Source organism: Terrapene carolina, unplaced genomic scaffold (genome assembly GCF_002925995.2).
Source record: "Terrapene carolina triunguis isolate 2854851 unplaced genomic scaffold, T_m_triunguis-2.0 Scaffold236, whole genome shotgun sequence".
In the NCBI taxonomy this organism is placed as follows: Eukaryota; Metazoa; Chordata; order Testudines; family Emydidae; genus Terrapene; species Terrapene triunguis.
In genome coordinates, this window is record NW_020664587.1 from 8,760,244 (window position 1) to 8,786,654 (window position 26,411).

The 26,411-nt window shown below is 48.6% G+C and overlaps 1 protein-coding gene across 2 annotated transcripts in view; it reads left to right on the plus strand.

Annotated features, from left to right (window-relative positions):
• SLC9A1 (solute carrier family 9 member A1) overlaps positions 1 to 26,411 on the plus strand; it is a 55,239-nt gene that overhangs the window by 10,681 nt on the left and 18,147 nt on the right. For both annotated transcript variants that reach the window (XM_029912695.1, XM_024203335.2), the window contains exon 2: positions 24,604 to 25,064. In XM_029912695.1, the coding sequence (XP_029768555.1) occupies positions 24,604 to 25,064 (461 nt within the window). The remainder of the gene's footprint in view (positions 1 to 24,603; positions 25,065 to 26,411) is intronic.

Sequence of the window (26,411 nt, forward strand, 5' to 3'; positions counted from 1 at the left end):
CCTGCACACCACAAAACAGCTGATCGCAGTGGGCAGGAGGCGTGGGAAGGGAGGGGGAGGCACTGATCGGCGGGGCCACCAGGGGGCAGGAGGCACTGCGGGGGGAGCTAATGGGGGGCTGCTGACTTATTGCTGTGCAACTTTGGCAATGTACATTGGTAGATTCTGGCTCCTTCTCAAGCTCAGGTTGGCCACCCCTGTTTTTAGGGCCTGAATCTGCTTCTGTTGATTTCAAAGGGATCATAGGGAAAGGCTCCCAACAAACCCACTTTAGGTAACACCAAAGTGAAGAAAACACCCCCTTAAAGGAGCAGGGAGGTCTTGACTGTTGATTGACTTCGGAAGCCCAGTGAGTGTGGTCTGTGCCCTGCTGTGCTACATTAGGCATGTTGCTTATCCTCCATGCCTATCCATGCTGTACTGTGCTCATGTTAGCACCTGAATGCCTTTCAGTACTGTAGTAACCACTGTGACTAGCATGTGTATAAACACTCAGAGCTATATGGTAGAGAAGCCATGGTCAAAGAAATGTACCTTGCACTTAATGCAGAGAGGATGGTAAGGTTTGTAATGGTACTTGGTTCTTACGGGAGTTCGTTCCACAGTCTTGGGCTGGCTCCGGAGGAAACTGCATCTATTTAGTGCCCCTCTTTCCCCCTCTGTAAGATGGCTATATTATTCACAGGGCCTTTGCGGCATTTGATATTCGTAAAGTGCTTTGGGATCCTCAGGTGGAAAATCCAATAAATGCAAAGTATTATTCATAACTAGATGAAAACAAATGCACTTCCCTCAGCTAGGAGTGACTCATAGGCATCACAGCATCCAGTCTCCTGTGTCACCAGGTAGGCAGTGAAAGTTGCAGTACAATAAGCTCCTGGGGACAGCTCTTGTATTCCGTTTAATGGTGGGGGGGAAAAATAATTTCTCTAGCTTTACCAAGCCCACAAGGGACGTGTTTACTAGCGCAAAATCCTTTCTGGTAATCTGCAGTGGGATTTTTTTTCCATTCTCAGAAATATTCCCAGGTTGGGAGTCACTTTCATGCCAAACTAAATCTTAGTGGCAGACCCAGGTGAGGTGGCAGTTTCTGAGCCTGATGCATGAGGTTTCAGCAGCACAGACGCCATTAGCATACTCATGCATATATAAGCCCTTAAAGAGAAAGACCTTAATTTTCTCTTGGGAGGCCTCTTTCCGTTGCAATCGGAATTCCTTGGGGTTTGAAACTTACTTAATTCTCCTTTCCATAACCCAAAGTGTAAAGCCAGTAGTGATTCTGCAGGTCACCTGTGTGTGAAACTGAACTGGCTATATCCTAGGGTATGTGTGTACTGCAATCATGGCATGAATGAATGCACCTTGAGCCAACATACCCAAGTTAATCTAGCTGGCTCAGGTCCTAAAACAGTGAAAACACGTCAGCGCAAGCGTCAGTGCGGGCGAGCCCTGCAAGAAATCATCCAGGGATCCTGGCAGGTTTGTACAGCTCATACAGCTGCAGCCTCATTGTTCCAGGACCCAGGCTAGCTCGGGTATGTCCCGTCGAGCTGCAGTCGTACTCTGTGATTGCGGTATAGACGTACCCTCCGGTGTGTGCTGCTGGGGATGACTCCAGAGGGCAGGTTCTGTAAACAGTATATTTGTTTGTTTGTATTGTAGCTCCTAGGAGCCCCCAGTCATGGACCAGAACCCTGTTGTGCTAGGCACTGTACAAACCCAGAACAAAAAGACAGTCCCTGACCCAAACAACTGACCATCTAAGTATAAGACAAGAAACAACAGAGGGGTACAGACAGACTGATGGGACACAGTGAGACAATATTCGTATGCATGATAGTGGTTAATTCTGTGTCTGAATACAGCTCTAAAGACTGACCACTGCAAGGCCCCATATACCCCCCCCAGTGGGAGTGTCGTGTGTCGGGCATTTCTGTAGGTATAGCCTGTAAAACCGCACCTCTCGCCATTACTGTAAATGGCTCAAGAAGCGGCAAGTGATGTCAGATGCTGATGTGGAATTTACAAAGTGGCTCACGTCTCCCAGAAAGCCAATGACCAACATGCATTGCCAATTGTGCTATTTGTTTTTTTTTGTTTTTTTTTGTCTGGGAAGCTACAGGAATATTTCCACTGTGATTCCCACTATCCCTACTCAGAGCGTAGTAGTGCAGAGTGGTGGGGAGACCAACAGACTATTTCCCTAGAAGCTTTGTTGTCCACCCCCCCGCTGTCCCTCAGGACTTGCTAAATATGCCTTTCTAAACTGAGAAGAGCACTTGTGCTCTTTTAGTTGGTGAGTTTATTTATGGCCCATTAATATGACTGATGCAAGTCTTATGATCATATTAACCATTTATAAGGCTTCACTAAAGTGCAACAGGCAGTGCCTTTCTACACGATTGTAACCTATGTTGTGCAATAGAAGACAGGAGGCCAGGAAGTGGAATAATTCCTTTAAAAGGAGGAATAATTGGACCACCTTATTGTGTAACTGCGTATGGAATGGTGATGATCAGAAATCCGCCTTAAGCATCCAGCATTCCAAAGCGGTTTCATGATTGTGTTAAAAGCTGCATTGTGGAGCCCTTGTACGTCTATAAAGGCTGGTAACTTGCACAATTTTTATTATAAAATCCCACAACTGCAGCCAACTATGCTAAATGATCTCTCCTAGCCTGGTTATTTGTGGCATTCAGCATGTGTTGCTACAGTTGAAATCTGGGAAAAATGTGTAGGTCATGTCTAAGACCTCTGCTGTACAGTCAGGTTTACTTATTCAGCCCTCCTCCCTAGAGTATGAACAGCTCTTTACTAGAGTATTTTTATTAGGCCTGGTCTGAACGCGCACATTGTACTGCTTTAACTATACTGGTATGCTTAAAGCACCCATGGTGTGAATGCAGTTATACCAGTATAAACATGCTTGCACTGGGATAGCTTATTCCTATACGGGAAGGGGAATAAGCTATATTGATGTTGGGCACCATTATACTGGTTCCACTATGTCAACATTAGGGGTTAACCAATATAACGATCATTAACCCCACCCCCCGACTGACACAGTTAGACCAGTGCAAAAACTGTGTGTAGATCATGCCTTAGGGTTTTAAACAGTTTTGCTAATCTCAGTTTGTGTGTTGGGAGGGCTTGGGGGAATGTGTCTGTAATGTAAATATAACTTAGTGAGGGCTATGACTTTACAATATCTGCTGTAGGAACGTGAGTCTGCTTGGGTCTGACTCCTATCTCCAGCAGTGGACAGAACTGGAAGCTACAAACGAAGGTGCAAGGAACCCCGTCGTGGAGCATTCTGTGATAAGGTGGCTATAGGAGAAGTTTCTTCTGAACACCAGACAGTTGGTAATGGGCTTATGTCTTGAAGCATCAAGTATCTGCATTTTCCACCCCACCAACAGCTCTGATCCTCTCCAAATTAGGTGGAAATGTTCTTCTCCCTGTCTGGCGAGAGCACGTCTCTGGGTGACAACTGAGACTGTCACGATAGGGTTTTAGTTCCTTATTGGCAAGTGGACACTGCCTAGTATCTTTTTCCCTCCAGAGGTTGGCTTTTCTTCTGGTTGAAGGTGAGGCATTATGTAAAAGTAGGATTGGGGCCAAGAACTGCTGATTTCTAATGCTGGCTCCAATGCCAGCTCACTCAGTGGCCCTGGGTGAGTCACTTAACCTCTGTTTCATTTCCCCAGCTGCAGAAAGGGAATTGAATACCTACTCCACAGGGGAGTCGCAACTGATTTGTTAATGTCAAGTGCTCCAAAGATGAGATGTGTGTAAATGCCTCTTGTTGCTTTAGTTCTCCCTGCCCTGAAAAATGAACAGAAGTGTCTTGTGGCTTCTCCTGTTTGCAGATTATTTTATGGTAACCTAGGGTAACTCATGGAAATGTCGCCTCCTCTGTAGGCTGCTCCTGGACTCTGTGTACAGCCTGACTTGTTGAACTCACTAAATCAGTGCTGTTGAGACAAAGGTGCTATTGAAATAGTGACCACGGCTTGCTTTGCATACATGGGGGTGGTGAATATCTCAGCTGCACTGACAGTGGTAGTATACTGGCATCTCTTGGAGTTCGAGCATTGTAGGCCTGGCTAATGGGAGCCCTGTGCCAACTTGCAGCTGTCCGGCTAGTTCAGAAGGGCCCTGGTTTTTCAGTTACCGTCAGAGTGACTGTTCCCGTGACTCAAGGCATAAGTGCTGACTGTCTCCTCGATGTACTTCTCCGTGCCAGATGACAGGGTCATGTGTTTCATCTTCTCTACACACGCTGCTTATGTTTATCTCTTTCCTCCCTCTGCCTTATCAGCCCCCTCCAGCATCTGTTCCCTTGTCCCAAGAAGGGGTAAGCAAGGGGCTGAAAGGAACGGGTCCTCTTGGTTTGTACTGTAGCTTATTTGCCAAATCATAAGAGGTTAATTTAGGGAGGATTTAATGTTGCACCTTGACCAGGTCCATCCTCTCTGGGAGGAAGTAAGGAAGGCCCCAATAATGAGCCTTCCTCCTTGCCAAGGAGACAAACCGCATGTTTGCTCTTTGAAGCCACTTCTAAAATGGTTTTATGTGGCTAGAAGAGCCATGACGTAGGCCTGATCTAAACACTGCTCTGGTAGAGGCTGCAGCAAAGAGGTGCAGTCTCCCCCCGGTGTGGACTTGGGTTAGCTGAAATCTGTTACACACCGATAAATAATTTAAGACCCTCTTAAAAACTGTGTGTAGCTGAGTTGGTAAGTAAACAAGTCAGGGTCTTTGTGGTCTCCTGCAAGAGACCGATGCACCAGATATGGTTCTGTGAGCTGCTCACCTCTGGAGCACTCGGAGAAGTGTTTGAATAACTGATCCATCCAAATTAATTCATTATTTTGGAGGAAGGGGAACAAGGAATCGGTCAAACTGTCCCTGGCCTGTTTAGAAAGGTTAACTGGTCTGGATGAGCAGCTGCCTAGGTCAGGATAATAAAATTAATTGGTGGAAACTTAGGTGCTGTTTAGTGCTGGCCTGGAAATGTGCAGGGTTGTAAGAACAAACCACAAGTAAGATTTGCTGTCTGGTTTCCAGTGTGGGTGGAAATGGTTTGTTTGTTTTTGTTTTTAATTGTCTGCTATACTCTGCAGTTATCTGACTTCAGGGCCAATGCTTTATAGAGGGCTGAATGGCAGGGACAGCAGTCAATCAGAAGAACTCACTCACACTATTTCTAAACAGGAAATCTGTTCATGTGTTGTGCTTTTTGACTTAATAGTCACTAGATGTAAGATTTGATGGAGGAAAGGAAGTGAGGAGTGTGGACACTCAACCGTTCCCTTATTGCACTGAACTTGCTGGTCTCTCATAGCAGATCCTTTTCTGCAATACCCTTAACGTTTGAGTAGCTAGAACAGCAGACTAGAAATCCTAACTCTTGGATTCTGTTTCTGTCCTTGCCATTTACCTCCTGCATGACACTGCGCAAGTCACTGATGCTCTCTGTGACTCAATTTCCCCATTGCTCTAGATGGATATAGTCAGTGTTAGACTTAATTAACATTTGCTAACCACTGAGAGCCCTTTGCCTTTCTTCAGCACCTTCTGTCTGAGGATCTCCATGTCCTTGACAAACATCCAAAACTTCAGCCTTGCAACATCCTTGGAGATGGGCAAGTATTAGCCCCGTTTCACGATGAGGCACAGCGTCTCAAACCAGGCGGCATAGCTGGAATAAGAACCCAGAGCCCCTGTCTCCGAGTCCTGTGCTTTAACCACAAGACCATCTTGCTTCTTTGGATGAAGGTTGCTGTATATTGTGGCTGGATCCTGGAACGCTGCCAAGTATTGTTCCATCTCATCTGGGCACAACAGCCAGCTAATCCTTAGGTAGCTTTAAAAAACAGAAATACAGTATCTATCTACAGTATCTAGGCACTCGTCCTGCACTCATCACCATGGTACCTGAGTGCCTTTTACCGTCACTTCAGCTGGAGGGATAGCTGCATCTTAGGGGTTACTGGAGACAGCTGGAAAGCAAATCTCTCTTGGTTTGATTTTTGCCAGCTCTAGAGATTAAGAAAGTGTATACACTTGGCATGTGAGGCTTTAAACGTAAGAAGCCAGAGTTTATGGTGTTAGGTGTGATGGATGGAGAGTGGGAACAGAGTCGACGCTGCCCTCTAGTCCTAGCACGTCCTGCTGCTGGAAAAGGTCACAGCCACCATGTGTGCTGAAAGTGACTCCAATGGCAAGTTACAAATGAAATATTTCTCTCTCTTCCCCCCCCTGCCCCTCCCCCCACCTTATGGCTTTCCATTTGAGGGGCTCCTGGGCATGAGGCTATTCAGCAGAAGTCCTCTCTGGCCTGAATTCTAGGGACGCAATCTCTCTGGCCTATACCAAAAGAAGCTTATGTACACTAACTTCTTTTGTTCCATCCACCCCAGCAGGACTGCCTTCCAGGGCACCTATCTATCTGTTGCTGGTTGGGATTTCTTTCTTGGCTGGTTGACTGGCCTGGTCTGCAGCCTTCTTCTGTCAGCCTCTGTTCTCTGTCCGTGTTGAGACTTAACTCTGTTACCACAGATGAAATGGAGCCTCCCACCCAAACTCTGAGGCCAAACACTGAATGAATGATTCCTGGGCTCATAGACATTCTGTTCCGCATCAAAGTGTCACCAGCCTTCTAGCGGATTTTAAAATGCCTTAATCTCTCAGCCTTTTAAGGAAGAGATCAGAGTACTTTGTTCATTGTACATATTTTCTGTGGTTACATCATTGTTTTCATACTAAAGGATCCCAAAGTCCTGTACAAAATATACGCAGTGCCATTGAAATTTAGCTATTTTTGGGGTGGGAGGGCTGCCGCCAGGCAGACAAGCAGTATGCAACATACTGAATTGAGAATGGGATGGGGGATTTTAGTCATGGATGCATGGGTAAACCTCTACCAGCAGATCTTTAGTATCCACAGATAGCACATACTACTTCTAAGATTTCATCTAATAGACCAGCTCACAGAAATTGCCTACATCTCAGTTTATCTCCCTCAGAAGGACAACGGGCTGATTCAACCCTGCTGAGACTTCAGCCTGTTCCTCCAGGGAATAAAGATATTTTGGAACTGATGCCAGGAGCTCAAAAGGCTCAGCTGCACTAGAGAATTGGTGTCACAAGAACCTGCAGTACCTGCAACACCTCTCACGACTGTGCTCAGCCCTGTTTACATTGCATTTGCTCCGAGTAAGGTTCTTTGTTGGCTTGCTGCACCATTGCAGTGTCACTGTGGACATTTTGTTCAGCTGCAATTGCTCCTCCCAACACCGTTCCTGACTGCCTCTCCCGTGACCTCTGATCATGGCTGGATGCTCCAGAACATAGTAGATATTTCACTTGCAAAATACAAGCCTTAATTCTACACATGTATTTCTAGACATATACAATTGATATGCGTGAAACTTGAGAGTTTGCCTTTTACAAGGAGAAAACTGGACAAAGCAGCGGATAGGGGTCTTGTGCCGGGAACTGTGTGATAAGTATCCACAATTCAGAGCAGCAGGGATGCTGCGTATGGACAGAGTTTATGACCACTGTGGGCACCTCGCGGTGTTGCAGCTTGCAGGCCGAAATGGTGTCGTTTCCCAGGCTGTTCCCACCCTCTTAAGCTTTGCATGGTTCTGTGCTAGAATTTTTCTGCTAAAAATTATCCACCTTTGCAACTGCTGGGGGGAGTGATATAATAGATGGGACTCCAAATCTGGCAGTGGCTGTATGCTACAGAACTACTCTGAGCAGTGGTAGACAACATGGGGCTTAATGTCCAGCACCTGCCTTTGAGCCCCATGTACACCAGTGCTCCCATTGGTGGAGCTGCGCCCAGTGAAAAAACAGGCGGGAAATCGGAGCAAAAAATTCCCTAGTGAAGACGAGGCCCTTGTGACCGAGATGTGGCCCAGATGCACCCTTCCCTGAAGCTGTAGCAGGGAGTGACTTACCGCAATAGAGACCTCTTCCTCTGACTCCTCATGCTATTAATGTGCCAGCTTTTAATGTGTTGGAACAGAGACTCTCACCTTATTGACTCAGCCCTGGTCCCGCAGGCTTTTCACTCTCCAAAAATGGCAAGATCGGCACTCATCCTAGGGGGCTTGTGTTGCTCGGGAAGGGGAGGATCTGCAGTCTGGACCTGTTTCCCTCTGTTTAGATGACTTGACCATCCTCAATGCCCAGTGAAATTCAGCTGTTTAAAGATACAATTTACCTGTTCCAGCTATTGCTGGTCCCTGTGGCCTTTGCTCATCCTGGCAGCTGGAATTTGTCAAAAGCTCTGAGTAACCGTTCCTTAAAAGACTGATGTTTTACATGCCTCGGGGGTGGGGAGTACATTTCTGTGGGTGTCTGGGTTACAGTAACCGACATGAGTTCTCTCCTGTTCTGTGGTAACTCTAAAGCTTGGACTCATTCATCGCATGAGGGGCTGGCCTGATATGATTAACATTGTTAATCTGCAAAGTGACTGGGTCTGGGCAGGTCACTTTCTCATGTGGGTTTGGTTTCTTGTAGGCGGTAAGACTGTAGCATGTGAAGTTCAGCAAACTGTACCAGGTACCTGTTAATCTGCTAATATGGGAAACTCTACCTCCTTTAATCCATTAGCGGCTTTGTTTGCAGTAATAAAAGAAGGTGTGAAAAGCAAGGCGCATTGTATTGTTATAAGGTGGGGTCTCCTTGTGAGCACATTTGTGGACTTTTTTTTTTTTTTTAATTCCTGGAAGGAGTGGTGAGAGACTCCAATGAGAGAGAGGAAGGATCATACTTTGGGGAGCTGGCAACAAATCTTCATAGCTATTAAACAGAAAACACCATTGCATCCTCCTTTGTTGGTACTTTCCAGAGCAGGGGTGGCCAACCTGAGCCTGAGAAGGAGCCAGAATTTACCAATGTACATTGCCAAAGAGCCACAGTAATAAGTCAGCAGCCTCCATGAGCTCACCCCGCTCCCAGCGCCTCCCACCCACCAACAGCCCCACCAATCAGCACCTCCCCCTCCTTCCCCACACCTTCCGATCAGCTGTTTTGTGGCGTGCAGGAGGCTCTGGGGGGGAGAGGAGAGCAAGGGCACGGCAGGCTCAGGGGAGGGGAAGGGGTGGAGTGGGGGCAGGGCCTGTGGCAGAGCCAGGGGTTGAGCAGTGAGCACCCCCCGGCACATTGGAAAGTTGACGCCTGTAGCTCCAGCCCCGGAGTCGGTGCCTATACGAAAGCCGCATATTAACTTCTGAAGAGCCGCAGGTTGGCCACCCCTGTTCCATAGACATTCTTTTGAATTCAGTGCAAAGGCAAGACGTGCCTGGTAGCTTTGGTCACTTAACATTAGCTTAGGTGGGTTTCCACTCTGTATTCAGTGTTGTAGGCCCAACGCTCAGCCAGTATAAATCAGCCAAGGATCTGGCTCTGTGTGAGAAAAGAGAGCCCAAGGTCTGTACACAAGCTAAATGAGAACATTTTAGGAAGGTTGTCTTCTACAGGTCTCAGTGCAGATCTAAGTTACACAGGCCAATGTGTCTTTCCTAGACTTTAGTCCAGTGCCTCATGCCGGTATTAAGAGCTGCTTAATGCAGCAGGCAGCAATTCCGCATACAGGGCTAGAGTCATGTATTTTTCCCTTCACCCACCCAAATCATCTGTTGGTCTAAATGTCAGCAAATGGAGCTGATGTATTCAATGCCCACCCTTTGCAGACTGCAAATGGCTAGAAACTACAAACCAGGATGTTGATGCTAGTAGATCTTCTCTAGCTCCTGAATGGGCCCATGTGTGAGGTGGTTCAGTGAGTTCACAGTTCATTGAGCTGATAGAATCTGTCTGAAATAAGGATTGCTGCTTAGCAGCCTAGGTCAAAGTCCAAGGGCATTAGGGAAAGTTCGGCTGGAGCTTGCATCCTTCTGTCTGAGGTAGTCCTAGGACTTTTTTTTGTTGTTGTTCTTTCTTTCCCTTTCCTCCTCCTCCCACCTCTTTCAACAAGGCTTTTTGGGTGAATTCTGGCTCCAGAGCCCTTGATTGGTACTTTCTCTTGCCCCTCAACTAATGTCAGTGTTTTTGGAGGAGCAAACAGCCTGGCACCACCCCTCACATACATCACCCTGGGGGAGGAGAGCTGCAGTGGGGGGAGAAGCCAAGAAGTTTGGAGGTGAGGGGAAGAGCGTATGTGATGGCTTCCCAGGATTGTGGTTTTGGGCTCATCCCTCTTTAAATAAGGGTTTGGGGCAGGTGATTGAGTGACCTCGTGATTTAACGAATATAATAAGTGTTAAGGTCTTAACTGCAGGGCGGACATGAGCATTGGTTTTGGTCTATTGTTAGGTGTAAAACCACTAGCTGTTTAGTTCCCTCAGGGCAAGTCCAGTCTCTGTCTCTGCCCCAAAGCATCTAGGTTACTGCTGACTGCCTGGTGCTGCTGTGGTTGCATGAGCCCAAGCTTGTCTTTGACTTTTATTTTTCGTATGGGTGGGCCGGTTGGTCCCATTTGCCATCCTGCCTAGTGGAGGGATGTGGATTTTTGAGGTAGAACCCTGTTAAAACAGCTGGGCATAACATTCCGTAATGTCATAGGAAGCACTTTTGAATTCATAGCCACGCCTGTGTCTGGGGAAGATTAGCTAGGGGGCAGGGGATGCCTTTCAACTGACATTTTCCAGGATCCTCTCCCCAGAGTGAAGGAGGACACTGGAAACTCATTCAGTCTCTGGATAAATGAGTGACTGGAGGGAGGGGTTAGGGAACAGCTCTCCACCTAGCGAGGAGGTGAAGTCGCTGGGGAAGTAGCTAACTAGGAATCCGCACGGCAGGGGAGTTGGGGGATGGGATTTCTCTGCTTTCCCGCCTCCACATGATGCTAGCCGATTAGTCCCAGATGCTTATTCCACAAACCCTCGCTCCAAAATGCACAGATATACAGGATTTTAATTAAGAGTAATCTCTTGCATTTCTGTGGATCTCAAGGCACTCATAAACACTAATTAAGCCTCGCAGCTCTGGGAGGTGGCAGTATTCTTATGGTGATACATGAGAAAACAGAGGTGAAGTCATTGTACCCTTGGAAACCGTCAGTCAGTGGTGGAGCTGGGAATAGGACTCAGGCCCATACTCCACCTGCCAAAGAACATTCCCTCCCCTGTTGTATGACAAGTTGCTCAACAGGAGTAAAAAAATGTGTGTGCATCAGAGACGTCACCCTGCTTAGACCTTAAGAGTGCCTGTCTGTCCTGCCTAGCACCGAAACCATGCGTTCTCCTAAAGAAGGTACCAATCTAGCGGCCGCTTCCCACCCCTACTCTATCCTCTGCCTTTTTAAGTTCCTAGCTTCAGTCTGGTGGAAATTTTTGTCTTTTCCTAATGCTGGGCAAAAAGGAAACAGGTGCACTGGTTAGTTCCTCGGGGAGCAGGCCCCTTTCATTAAGCTGGTATAGAAGCGGTAGGGGGCCAGTGGAAGAGAGTTTAAATGGACGTGGAATACAGTGGTCTTCAAAGGGCCAGCAGAAGGATGAGAGAGAGGATGCTGGGATTCGTAGGTGGTGGGTGTAGTAGGACTGCAGGTGGATTAGGTACGTGGTTACTGTGGCAACAGGGGCTGGCCATATAAGTACCAAGATTAGGATAACTATTATGAGGGGGTCACGCTTGCTCCCCTGTTAAGCAGCCACAGGCATCTAGCGACTGGATCACAGTTTATCCACCTCCTAGAGTGACTCTGGCTTCAACGCAGCCAACAGTATAGTTGGGCTGATCCTTTTTGTATAGGGGAGCAGGAGCCTGTCAATCCCTCTGAAAGCAGTAAATAACACTGGGGGAGGCTGTTCCGGCTGGTTGCTGAAATGCATATACATTTCAGCACTTATCCCCTCTGTCGAGTCTAGGAAGAGCGGCATCCTTGTTCAGTCTCTTACTGCTGCCTCTTTGGATGGTGTTGACCTGCCAGCTTCGGCCTCCTAAAGCGTTAAAGGTAGCCCTGTTGTGAAGACTCTGGTGTTGCACAGAGACCTGAGGTGTGTGTGCAGCTGTCTGTCTTGCTGGAGCAAGCTATCTGCAGTGTCCTTCAGAAGGGCAGCCCCAACTGAGCATGCTCCGCTCCCCTCCTGCATTAATCTATTTTCCAGCTGTTCGTGATTTCCCCCCCTGTGCTGTGTTTGGAACAGCGCTGGGTCTAGTTCCATGGTGTATTTCCAGTGAGGTGGGAGCTCCAGGGTTTTGTTGGGAGCCTTGCTGCTTTGGCAGTGGCTGGGCTGCTCTGGGAACTGCAGTTTTGCTGCAGACTTAACTTTTGGCTCTTCGTTCTGCGCTGTATGCATCAGCTGACTGAGTAGAGACTGTAGGAGGGAACCACGTTTCTCCTTTAAGACTGCATCCAGACTACCCTCCCATCGGGGTCGAAGAGCTAGTTATAACAGCAAAGGAATAACCACAGTTAATTGTGAGGGGGGGGGTCCTGTCTGGAACTTGATGACTTGGGGATTTTTATTCTTCATTGTGTCGGGTGCCTAGTGTCACCTAGAAGTCACACAAGAGCAACATCTTCCTGCCCTGGGTATTCAGCACTCTCTAAAAAGGGTTATTGCTGTAATAAATAAAAAAATATCTATTGAAAAGCAGCATGGGCTGGTGGGCTGAGCATCAGGATTTCCTGGGTTCTATTCCCAGCTCTGAGTCATTGCATGGCCGTGGGCAAGAGACTTCCTCCTCCTCTCTCTGCCTCAGCTTCTCCCATTCTGGAAAAGAGGAACGGTAACTCGTAAGATGTGTATGGAGATGGAAGTGTGTTCCCTGCAATAATAATGGGGCTCGTTATTCAGAGCACTAAGTTTAGAGAACCTAATTTTAATGGTGACTGGCTGCATAGATTATTTAGGTTAATCTTTCTATCTGCCCAATGGGACTGAGTGCTCAGTCTAGAATATACCATCAGAGATGCTTAGTTTTGCAGTTCTCAAGCTGTGGATAACATGCTTGTTAACCGCAAAAATGTTTTTAAATAAATAATGTATAGAGGTGAGAAATAACAGACCTCAACCCTATCGTCCCTCTGCAAATTTGTGTACACGCAGTCAATCCCTAACCTCTCTCTCAAAGTGCAAAGTTTCAAAAAGTTCAATGACTAGAAGATTGTTGGGGGTGGAACAGATCTGGACAAGGAGAAGTCTGGAGATAAATGTGAGAAGGGAGGGACAGGCAGTAGAAACAAAAGTGAAACTATTGGAGCAGCATATTCCAGAAGTCTTGAGGTCTTTCTGAGTGTAGCCTTCATTGATTTGAGATCTACCATACCACTCTCTCACTAGAAGGGAAAACCTATAATGACAGCAGGCCGTAAAAGAGACCCAGTTTGGGTCTCCTCTATCTCTGACTTGTGAAGAATATGTATTAAGGTTATAACAACCAACCAGAATGCACTTTTATGTAGAAATCTGTGATTAAATCGAGTCTTCCTGATTAGTGATTTAAATCAAATCCACCCTGCTGAGAAGCTCTTTGTCTGCTCGAGCCCTGCAGTTTTTGGCTAAGGACATTGATACAGTGCCCTGTATCCGCACTGGCCGGACTGTAATGTAGACAGGGTGCTGTGTGTGGGAGAGGAGGATATTAAACAATGAAAAGGTGCTGGATCTCCAGCCATGGGATCACAATTAGAGCTCTGGTGAAGTGAGGTTTCCAGTCTGGAGTACCACTGTCCTAGACTCCTCTCCATTCAGAAAACTGAAGTAAAATTCCCATGGCCATCCACCTTCTGCTCAGGTGAGGGTCTGCTCTGCTGCAACAGACGTACAGTATCCTAGCCCTCGGACTCCACTGGGAGCAGGCTCAAGCCCTGATTTACCTGTGGATCTTTCTCCCTTTTCTCCCTTGCTCGCAACGTTTGCTCTTAGCCGGAGGATGCTCCTTGGCAGAGCAGGGTCAGATGATACCAAAGGAAGCTCTTGAGCTTTCAAGCAACTTTCCCTTAGCTGCAGGGGATGTCCCCTTTGCTCTGTGGCTGATAGTAGGACATCCAATTATGCACATTGTCCTGTTAGTGAAACCCATGCCACTGTCCTCCTGCATTGTTGTCTGTGAACACGTGGGAGCTTGAGGTAGAAAAGGGAGGCTTACAAGGTACTTAGGTTACATCTGAGACTCTCCATTGGGCTTGGCTGGAGTTTCCAAGCTCTTCAAAACTCTAGGGCTGAAGCCATGTGCCTGACTGAAGCCCCATTGCTACGTGGTGTGGATGGCAGTCATCAAAGCTGTCTGATTTGCAGGATCCTCATGGCGCTGGGGCAACAGCCTGTACTGGGGACAAGCTGTATCGTTTGCAGTCATCCTTCCCAATGCAGAGCGGCAGTCTGGCTCCGACTCTGTTCTGGTTCAGTTGGGCAGCAACCCATGTAAATGCAAACGTTATCATGGGAACTCAGCATGCTCTGGCTCCTCTCCCATCCCTCTGCTTTGTTTCAAGACATTGGTTTTACAGGACTTGGAATTGAACAAAAGCAGAGTGAATATGTGAAGTACATTTTCCTCCCTTGTTTCTTAATCTTTTCCATTATAGGAGGGGTGTTAACTGGGGGGCCTTGGCATATGCATTTTGCATGGACATCTTCACTGGGACAGTGCTCTTCACGGCTGGAATGTAGGTAGGAATCAGACCTGTAGTCCCTCTAGTACTGTCCTATCTCAGACCGTGGCCAGTACCAGATGCTTCAGAGGAAGGTGCAAGAAACGCCAGAAGGCACAATCTCTGTTACTTGCCATGAGAGGAAATTTCTTCTGAACCCCAGGCAGTTAGTGACTAGTGCCTGTCCTAAGTGTTTTTATGCTATCTGACATAATTGTGGATATTTTTAAGAATAGACTTGTGAGTAATCGTCTTTTAAATCCTGCCAAGCTGTTAACCCCAATTAGATCTTGTGGCAGTGAGTTCCACAGGGTAATTGTGCATCATGTAAAACAAAAAGAGGTTTTGCTTTTATTAGTTAGAAACTTACCGCCTTTCAGTTTCATTGGACTCCTTGTTCTTGTACAGCACTATGAGAGGGTAAATAGACACCCACTGTCTATATTTCTCTACAATACATATGCAGTGTTGCTGTTAAACAGCTGCCATTTTCCAACCCAGAGGTGGTACCATTTCAGTGGTGGGTGAACTGGTTCCTAGATATACCATAGATAATCTAGCAGTAAAACACGTTGGAATTAAAGGCATAGTATCAGTTACGATTACTGAGCGGTCTGCTGGGATTCCAGCAAAAGAGTTGCTTTGGAAGTTAAGGTAGGAGAAATGTCGGCATTTCTCAGACTTGGAGACTTTTTCTGCTCCAGCCCTAATATTTAGCTTCCAGCCCGTTTTGCAACCTCTTCCTGCTCAATCTGTTGCCAAATCCAACCTGTTCCATGGCACTGGGTGGATTCTTTTTTGATTTGATTAGCTATAATCCAGGCTATCGCTGTCAGCCGCCCAAGAGACAGCATATGTCCTATTAGATCAAAATCCTGATGCTGCGTCTGACTGTGGCTGACAAGCTGTTCATGCAACAGTGGGGGGTGGAGAAAAAAATAAATGATCCAAACGCTGTCCATGGATGGGGTAGGAGAGTGCACAAAAAGAATACCTTCCAGACCGCCCCTCCCTGGGCAACTATGTACAGCCAGATTGCCTCGAGAGACGGGAAGCCTGGCCCAGTGGTTAGGCCTAGGACTTGGGAGATCTGGGTTAAATTCCCTGTTCCGCCATAGACTTCCTGTATGACCTTGGGCGAGTCACCCAGGCCTAGATCCATAAAGGTCTTCCACTGAATTCAGAAGTTAGGAAACCTAAATACCTTTGTGGATCTGGGCCTCAGTCTCTCTCTGCCTAAGTTCCCCATCTGTAAAATGGGGATAATAGCGCCTCTGTATCCCACGAGGCCGTTGTGAGGGTTAAAGCTTATGGAGCGCTTTGAGTTCTACTGATCAATAATAAATACCACCAAGCCTCGAAAGCACTTTTCTCTTAGCTGCAGTGGTACAAATGTTAGCTCTAGTTAAAAGATCACCTCCCATCACCACCACTCACCTCCTGCCATAGTGAGGGGCCAGTTTATGATGGTGTCCACTGGTAGCAAACATGACTAATAAGTGTGAGATCCGTTTTTCATTCTTCACCCCCTATTTCTTCTCTTGTGTCACCTGGGACGTTCCCTACCCAGGTTTGGACTCCGCCCGAATGTGACTTCTTCGAAAGTTTGAGGAAAATCAGCATAACAGGTTTTGGAGCCATTAGCGAGTAAAGAAAGCGGGCGCTGGCTGACATCAAGCAGCTGCATAATGCTGACATTGGACATGGCTTGCTGAACCTAATTATCAGTGCCAAAGGGAAAACGCCCCATGCCGTTCTGTTGAAAAGCAGATCCATCTCTCTCAAGTTATTTTATTAATATTTATCCAGCACTCCACCTTCAGATGTCCAAGTGCTTTACCAGGCAGCTAGACTCCACTCCTGCAGTGGGTAGCACACAAGTGGGCTTCTCCAGTGGGCCTTTGCATGAGCAGAGGGTCCCTCACTGCTAGTCTGCCCACATATGATCAAATGTAGGTACAAGGCCTTAATCATAAACATTTTAAAATTGAGTGCTTGGACTTGCTCAGCCGAGCCGCTTCTGTTTGCCTTTCAGTGGCAGGCTGACAGTAAATCTGTTTAGAATGTGGGGCGTCTATTGAAACTCATCAGCGTGGGCGATGTCTTCACTGCAACACTTAGGCATGCTCTTACGCGGAGTTGGCTATCTCAATGCAAAGTCCTAGTGGAGACAAGGCACAGCTAGTTTATTACTTTGACTAGGTGCCAGGTTGGGAATGTAGGGTTGACCTTGACTAACCACACAGGTAAAAACTACCTGTCCCTTGCCTCCACTAAGTTTTTACATTGAGAACAATCTTGAGTTACCAATCTCAGTGTAAAATCCACACCTTTTTTGCAGCGACAGTACAGCCTCTGAGGCATCCTTAATTGCTTAAAAGAGCATACATTTTAGGTGCAAGTCATTTAAGGGCAAGAGGAGCTTATGCTGCATTCAATTTCCCTGAAGTGAACGTTGAGAGCTCTGGTTGGGAACTTGAAAAAATTAGTGTCTGCCTTAACCCTAACCTGACCACGTTGCATATGGGTAATAGTTTCTCTGTCTGCCTCTTTAAATGCATCTTTAACTTCTGTTTGCCCATATGTGCCGGAACACATGCAGGATGTGACATGGCCAAGTCAGTGTTTTAGTAGAAACCTCTATCTTTTGGATTTCCTTTTCCTTGATTGTTTGATTTCTCAGCCCTAATGTTGACTCAGCTTTCTTGCATTTGATAGTTTTTATGGCATTTGACGTGTCTGATAGCAAGAGTCATTAGCCCCAGAGATCTCCCCCCCTCCCCCTCCCATATGCAGCGTTCTGCCTACATACACTCCTGTGTAAGCTGGCTTGCTGTTACTGCTCCTAGCTCATTAGCAAGGGAAGGCTGTTTACTCTTCTCAGGCATCCTGTGTGAGTCATTTTGTAATAACTCTGTTCTCCCTGAGGAGATCCTTCCCCTCTGGGATTTTTCCTATGGAGACTTAAAATAAATAAATAAATAAATCAGGCTTCTGCCCTGTGCTGCAGCGAAAAATGATTTACTTCTGAAATCAGGATGCCAAGGAGCAGTAATGGTCTCCAATGTCCGTTTCGTTCATTTGAAATAGGAATGTAGGTTCTTTGGGGCTGGGGCCATCTTCCTGTTCTGTGTTTGTACAGTGCCTGTCCTCACGGGGTCCTGGTCCGTGACTGGGGCTCCTAGATGCTACCACAGTACAAATAATCAGTGCTTAATTTTGAGCCAGGGCTTGGCAGTTTGTAGCCCCAGCACTGCTGGGCTTGCCGCATCTGTTACGAAAGTTTAAAAAAATAGATGGCCTGAGCCCTGGCACGTCTTTCATTACAAATTAAGCACAGCGAATAATTAATATTTTACCTGAACTAGATATGCCCAGTTCTGTATGCTGACAATCCATGCGCATCAGACATCTAGATTTGCCCGAGATCAGCGTTAACCTGGGCCAGGTATTCCATTTGGATTGTTAAAATAAAGAGAGCCCTGACTTGATTTGTTGTGTGGCATTTTACAGCCAGTTCCATGTCTTTTTTTCTCTTACCCTATTTTGTGCTTACATAGCTTACATCCCAGAGGGTCCCAACGCACTCTCCACACATTGTACAGACAGGAATTGCTTTGCTAGGCTACCGAACACAGCAGGGGCTGAAGAGCACACAACACAACAGTTTAGGGCAGGAAGTGAAGAACACGCGATCCATTTGGAATCGCAGGAGGATTGGAGAGCAGCAAAACATAACATTTGTATGCCCGAGTGAACCCATGCTGGGTTCAATCCTGAGATGACAAATAGCTTGTATAACCCTTATGCAACACTTTCAGCAGTTGAGCAAGCCCATGCAGTCTGTAAATATCCCACATGGAAACTACCAGGCCCTCCGTGCAATGCTAGACCGCTCATGTTACCCTGAAGGGAACAGAGATCTAAATGGTGGTTCAGCCCTGGGAGGCCAGAAGAGAACTGATATTGAAGCCCAGGGCTGTGTTCTGGACCGAAGCTATTGGTAGCAGGGCAGGTTCTGCATTCAAAGGTAGAGCCTCTGCCTCTTCTTAAAGGAGCTTGGAGAATGAGAGCCGCCGGTGGCCTCTGTCCTTTGTACGGCGCAGATGTATCGCGCTCCCATCTGCGACGTACAGCACGCAGAAAGCTTGAGAGAAGATGAGAGCTTCTAACGAGGCAGGGGAAGGTTCCCTTGGTAACAGCAATGAGCAAGTGATGTGAATGGGTGGCGGGGAACCTTCGCTCTGGTGTCCTGTGCCTGCTTCACTTAATGGGAGAAAGACGTACATAATTTTCTCTTGAACGATCCCCACGCAGCTGGGAGGTGAGGATGCTGCAAGCTTTTATAAAGCCTGCTCTAGTTGTTTTAATATTGGATTAGCCTCTGCCTTTCAGGGGGTGGCAGTTCTTAGGCTGGGATCCCTGTTCCAATGGGATGATAATCAGAAGGCCAATTGTCACCTTTCGCCTCCTACCCACGAAATACCTTGGCGCTCTTCACTGAATGAACGAGGCCCTGCATGCTTCGCCGAGTTCCCCTGGCAAGCTTGCTGCTTGGCACATGTTCTTATTGGGGTAAACTGTACCGGAAAGCTGCCTTGCCCCAGCGGATATGGCTGCTTAGCCCTGGAGGAGCAATCTGCCTCTGCAGAGTTCTTCTGGAATAAATCAACCCTCGCAGCTTCACTCAGAGGTCCAGGGAGGTAAATGCTATCCCCACTTTACAGATGGGGAAACCGAGGCACGCAGACACGTGACTTGCCCAGAGTCTCACGGGAAGTCGGTGTCGGAGATGGGGTTAGAAGTCAGGGGTTGTTAGAACTTTGGCCTTGCTTGTGTGTCACAAGCCTGCACTGCAAGGGCCATTCTCTCCTACTCACTGCCCTCACTGAGTGGAGCGCACACCCACCATAGTGCACCAGGCCTCCCTTTCTCACATCAGGCCTGGTGCACTATGGTGGGTGTGCTCTCCACTCCACACTGCTGCCATAACTGTCTGTTTTTACCCCCTCCCCACCCCACCATGCTCCTTGCTTTCCCATCGTTGGCGGGCTGAGGCTGGTAATTGTCTCCATGGGATCACAGCAGTAGCCCGGTAGAAGTAAGCTTCCGTGCGCTCTTTAAGGAGAGAAGAAGGTGGGGAGTGAATGTGTTGAAATTCAGCAAGATCAAAGGCATAATTGATGCGCAGCCCATGCAAGTTTATTTTTAGGGCTTCACATAAAGGCGGTAGATGTTTAATTCGCACTGGCACACGGATGCTCCAGATTAATGGAATCCTGAGAGCTATAGGGACAAAGTGAGGGACGCTGAACTGTTGGGGGGAGAGGGTATTATTCAATACTTGAACATATTTAGCAAGTGACACTTGACTGACTCACTGCAGATTTCTTGCAATGCATGTAGCTTAAGCCCTGATCTGGCCAGGGCTGATGTGCATTAGATCAGCGTTTCTCAACAAAGGTCTATGGACTGGTGCTGGTCTGTAGCAGCCTCCTTGCCGGACCCTGAGATTTCCCTGAAGGCAGCAAGCCGGTCCCTGGTATCAAAAAGGTTGAGAAACACTAATATCCTATGCAGTGGAAGTACAAACCTTTTCAATCCTCTGCTTTAACGCCTCTCCTGGGAAACAGACACGTGTATTAAAGACGCGACTTAGGGTAAGTGAGAGATGTGGCTGTGTCTGGTAGTGGCAATGGAAGTGGTCCAGCACCAAGAGCCATGTGTCCTATCACTGGCAGGGTCAGGGACCCGGGTACACTCCACTGCCACCCCGGCTTTTTGTGCAAGGCAGAAAGCAGGTTGGTTTTAGCCTTAAAGCCCCAGGGCCTGGTTGGCAAAGGTGCTGATCATCCGCAGCTCCAGTCAGTCCCTGGGGGTGTGTTTATGCTGCAAGTCTCTGAGCCTGGGTCAGCTAACTTGGGCTTGCGGGAGTCAGGCTGCAGCATTAAAAATAGCAGTGCGGACATTCGGGCTTATGCTGGAGTCTCATGGGGTCTCAGAGTCCCAGCTCCAGCCTGAGCCCCAAATGTTTACACTGCAGTTTTGTAGCCCCCGACCTGGGCCAGCCACATGTGGGTCTTTTACTGCCGTGTAGACAAATCCCGATAGCTCATCACCTCTGGAGGGGCCCGTTTCCTAGGGCGGGAGATTGAAGTAACATACAGCACGGTCGCATTTCTGCCGTATGTTCCTGCCTCAGTGTGCCTAATATAGGAGCTGAATGATTCCCCCCACTCCTCCCTCTGTTGCCCGCTAGCAGATGCGAAAGGCAGGGGATGCTTTTCCCTCCTCTCCAGATCCTCAGCCGCCTTCTGCCCTCCCGTCCCCCTCAGACTCTTAGATTGTGTGTGACAATGGCAGGTCTGGTACATGGAGATTAATTGCAACTGTCTAAAAGTAATTCCACTGGATGTGCCTTCTTGGCAGCTGGTGCCAGAGGTAACCGCATGCATCGGGGGACTAGTAATGGGGTTAAGAGCTTCTGTTCTCCAGGTTTCTGGTTAAAAGCCAACCCAGGGCTGCAGTGACTGGATGACTATCTGGCCTGCGTGACAAATTGGACAATGGCCAAGTGTCCACCTCATGCCAGTTTACTGTCACTGGCACCCCTTGGTCCCCTCGCTAGCTTCAGCAGAGGCCATGGACTCAAAGGGCCACATAGACCGAACTCCCCCCTCACAGATGGACGGTTCCACACTTGCATGTGCTTCAGACTTGAGGCTCATGGGCAGGGCAAGAAGTTTGCACAGTTGCAACCTTTGCCTTCGCTATTCTGTTCTCTGGGGCTGTCAACCCTACGTTTTCTCCCAGCACTAAAATTCACCTATTTAAAAAAAAAAAAAAGTCCCTTGGTCACACACATTCACCCCCAAAAAAGTCACCAATGCTCTGGGGCGGCTTACTCAGAGCAAGGCACTCTAATAGGTGGGGGTGGGCAGGAGCCCCTCCCCTAGAAGCAGCCAGTAGGCACTGGTGCGATGGTCGTTCTGGGCCGAGCACCCTGAGAAATGAAGCAGGAGCACCAAGCGTTTTCACTTCTCTCCTTCGTTTAGACGTTACTGCGTCTGAGGTCTGCAAATGCCCCTTCTGCTATTAGAGCTTTGCAGCGTCACAAAGCCCTCGTTCAGCCCAGAGCCCAACCCCAGGCTGGCTAGTTTCCCGTTGTGGGGATGGAAATAACCCCTACCCCACATCGGAGCTCTGCTCCCGCTGCGCAGTGAGGGAGTGGCTGCGGTTTGGAGGCGGTGGAAGCTAACGTCATTTTAAGTCTATTTCCGTCCTTTAGGCCTGTTCATTGTAAATCCTATAAACCTGGGGGTACGTGATCCACTCTAGTGATCAGAGCAAACTGCTGACTCACTGCTTGACCGTCAGCCACGCACTCGAATTCGTGCCTCTGCCGTCCCAGCGCTCAAATCGGGTGAAAGCCGCAGGATGTCACGGCGGAGCAGAGGCTGTGTCTGAGCTCTGCATTCCCAGCTGAACTAGGCACTTGCCATCCAGATCTGCGTTTGCTCACGCTGCAAGATGCTTGCCTCGCACGGTTGGCTGGAAGCCCTGTCTGCCTGATACACAAGCTGCAGATGTCCTCTCCCCTGCGCCTGACTTGCTGGCTCGCTAGTTTACCTTGCCGCTAGGGCACCTGCAGAGATGAAGCCGGGTTGGGTTTTGTTTCCCTCCCTAAGGCAGGTGTTAAAAGTGTTACTAGTTTCTCTCAGCTTCCTTACTTATTACTTTGAAAAGCCTATCAGAAGTCTGCTAGCCAGAGAACTAAACCTGCTAGCCAGAAGCCAATGGGAGGGGGCTGGGGGGAGACACGGGATCGAGCTCCAGCAGCTCTACTCCTCCTAAGCCCCTGGAGAGAAGGGTCCTGAGATCCATGACAGCCTGTCCCAAGGCTCCAGCTCTCATATCTGTCTCTGACTGGTAGGTGATGGATAAATTTCAAGTCCTTCCCTGTAGCCACCTGTAGGTTCCCCATTTTGGCCCCCAGAGGGGACAACATGTTCTTTTTCTCCCCCACCCCTCGGGGGCCCTTTCGCCCAAAAACCCCCTGCTATGCAGGAGCCGCTATTTTTTTTTCTTGAAACTTTAGGTGATGAGGTGTGGGGAGAGGAAGGGGGGGGATGGGGGTCATCCTCCCCCATGATAAGCCCCAGGGCCTACCTGTGCTGCTGCTTCATTTTTCCAAGCAGTCACCAAGAAAAACAAACCTGATTCTTATCACTTCAGCACCTGCCTGCTGGGCTCTGAATATAACGGAACTGACCAGAGCCTTGTTAGCTTTCCTCAAGCAGCCGCAAGGTGAAACCATGGGCAGCACCAGAGGCACTCGGGCTGCGTCTCTGCAGATTCAGGAGGAAAGCATTGCGCTAGTTGTCCTATGGAAAGTTCTCTTTGCAGCCATGTAAGGGCTGCAACTTCTTATATATTTATTTGTAGTGCATGGGCCAGGACCCCGTTGTCCTCGGTGCTGTACAAACACACCACAAAAAGATGACCCCTATCCCAAAGAGCTTTCAATCCATGTAGAAAATCTTCGGTTCGATGATTGATAACTTAGACCCCTTCCCTCACTGGGGAAAGCTTCCTGTTTGCCACGTCACCAAGAACAGATGGTAGAGCCATGCGCTCGGAAGAATGAAATGGCCAAGCTGCTAACAAAAGCATGGGATCTCTCATTTAAAATCCGCCCCTGTGCCAGGAAACTGGAGGGTAGCATATGTGCCTCGCGTCTTCAAAATAAAGCACTGGGTAAAATCCAGGGAATTGCATCAGTATCCGGAAACTTGGTTGAAATGCTGGTTTAAAAGAGGATTATAAAACGCCTCTCTGGAGCACTGGCTGGATCTGGTGTAACGATTCCTACACCAGCGGAAGGGACTGCTATGGGTGCTGGGTCTAGGTGTACAGTGAGCTCGCATCCTGCCCTCCTTCCCCCACGCCCCAAGCTGAGGGTGAGTTCGCAAGTTAAAAACAAGTCCCCAACTCAGCTTCCAAAACAAAGGAGCGACCCTGGTCCACGAGGATGTGTTGCCCAGTTATAGAGTCATAGAATATCAGGGTTGGAAGGGACCTTAGGAGGTATCTAGTCCAACCCCCTGCTCAGAGCAGGACCAATCCCCAGATCGATTCCTATATGGCCCCCTCAAGGATTGAACTCACAACCTTGGGTTTAAGCAGGCCAATGCTCAAACCACTGAGCTATCCCTCCCCCACGGTTCTTCATGCCTGGACGTTTCAGCTAGTTTCGGCTGCAGAGGGAGGGCTAAGGAGCAGCTCTGACTGGCCTCAAAAGAGCGGAGGGTCTGCTTCTGAGTCAGTGGCCACTGTCCGTGCTAGAGGTGCTGGGCTCCTTGGGTAGGAGCCTGGCAGCCAGGGCTATTAAGGGAGTGTTGCAAAAGCCAGCTGGTGCTGGCCTAGTGTCCTTTGGAGCAGCATTGTGTGGGCAGCGTACTCTCCACCGGGGGCATATTTGGGTATAGGCTTTGTAGGTCTGATGAGCAGAGCTGTAGCAGTCAGCGGCTTGAGCCCTTCAGACTAGCAGTGGTGGAGTTTGGGGCGTCGCTGGGGTGGCCGTAGAGCTACGCCATTAACAGGTAGCCTCTCCTGTCCGTTGAAGTTCATAGCTTCTTCTGTTCCCTGGCCTGGAAATGAACCACAAAGATCTGCCAGGTCATCTTAGTCCATCACCCTCCTAGCTGAGCCACTCACATGCATTTGTCTGCAGCTGCAAGGTAGGGCAGTGCTAATATCCCCATTTTACAGATGAGGCACAGAGATGAAGTGACATGCTCAAGGTGTCTGAGTCGGTGGCAGAGTAGGGAATAGACTCCATGTCTCCTGGGTCCCAAGCCAGTGCCTTAGCCACAAGGCCACCCTTCCTTTAATCAGCAAATGCATGTCTCAGTTGTTTGATGCTCACTACCGGGGGGCTGCCTGTTGTAACGTGGCTGCAACTGTCTTCTCTCTCCTAGGTTTCCATGTGATTCCCTCTGTGTCCAACATCGTGCCGGAGAGCTGCCTCCTCATCGTGGTGGGGCTGCTGGTTGGGGGACTCATCAAGGGGGTCGGGGAGAGTCCCCCGATCCTGAAGTCGGACATCTTCTTCCTCTTCCTCCTCCCGCCCATCATCTTGGATGCCGGCTACTTCCTGCCCCTGCGCCAGTTCACGGAGAACCTGGGGACCATCTTGATCTTTGCCGTGGTGGGGACGCTCTGGAACGCCTTTTTCCTGGGCGGGCTGATGTATGCCGTGTGCCAGATCAGCGGCACTGGCCTGAGTCACATCGGCCTGCTGGCCAACCTGCTCTTCGGCAGCATCATCTCGGCGGTGGACCCGGTGGCGGTGCTGGCTGTCTTCGAGGAGATCCACATTAACGAGCTCCTGCACATCCTGGTGTTCGGGGAATCCTTGCTGAATGACGCCGTCACTGTGGTGAGTGAAGCACGTGGCAAGCTGCTTGTCAGGCCTGGTGGCAGAGCTCCCTTGAGGGCAGCAGAGTCTAGACTGGAGGGCAGGGTGGATATGATTGGATTAAAAACAAAGAGGAGTCCTTGTGGCACCTTAGAGACTAACAAATGTATTTGGGCATAAGCTTTCGTGGGCTATAACCCACTTCATCAGATGCGTGGAGTGAAAAATACAGTAAGCAGGTAGAAATATACCGCACATGAAAAGATGGGAGTTGCCTTACCAAGTTGGGGGGGGGATCAGTGCTAACGAGGCCAGTTCAATCATGATGAATGTGGCCCATTCCCAACAGTTGACAAGAAGGTGAGAGTATCAACAGAGGGGAAATTATTTTTTGTAGCGACCCAGCCACTCCCAGTCTTTATTCAGGCCTAATTTGATGGTGTCAAGTTTGCAAATTAATTGCAGTTCTGCAGTTTCTCGTTGAAGTCTGTTTTTGAAGTATTTTTGTTGAAGAATGACCACTTTTAAGTCTGTTAGTGAGCGTCCATGGAGATTGAAGTGCTCTTCTACTGGTTTTTGAATGTTACAATTCTTGATTTGTGTCCATTTATTCTTTGGCCAAACCAGACAGTCTCTACGCAAATGTACATGGCAGAGGGGCATTGCTGGCACATGATGGCATATATCACATTGGTAGATGTGCAGGTGAACGAGCCCATGATGTCCTGTCGCCATGATTGGATTAGATGCTTTGCTTGCTAAACCCTGGCGTATGAGTTGCACTGACTTAGATCTCCCCTTAGACTCTGACTTGGTAGTGGGGTGGGGGTTAGGTTACCACCTACACTGCAGCCTGGGGTGTGACTTGCAGCTTGTGTTGAGGTGCTGAAGCTTGCTGTGCTCTAGCTAGCTAGTGAGCGGTGAGGACGTGGTGGTGCAAACTTCAGCACAGGCTGCACAAGCAAGTGCATACCGGGTGGGGGGTGTCAAGTGAGCTTGTGCAGTCTGTGCCACCAGGTCCTCACTGCTGTGTGTGACACACACACACACACACACACACACACACACACACACACACACACCGTCCCCTGCCTCGGTGTAGACGTAGCCTGAGTTGCATGTGGGTGATAATACTGTTAGCCCTTCTATAGGGCTTATCTGGAGATCTCAGGTAAAGCATGTTGGGGACGGGGACGACGACACTGAGCACAGACTGGGTAAGTGAGTTGCCTCAGGTCAGGGGCAGGAATAGAATTTGGGTCTCCGCTGGCAGGGCTGCGAGCGTTCGGTGCCTAGCCCAGCGGGGCCCTGACCCACAGCTGGGGCTCCTTGGTGCTGTGATAATAGCTATCATTAATAGTCGTGTCC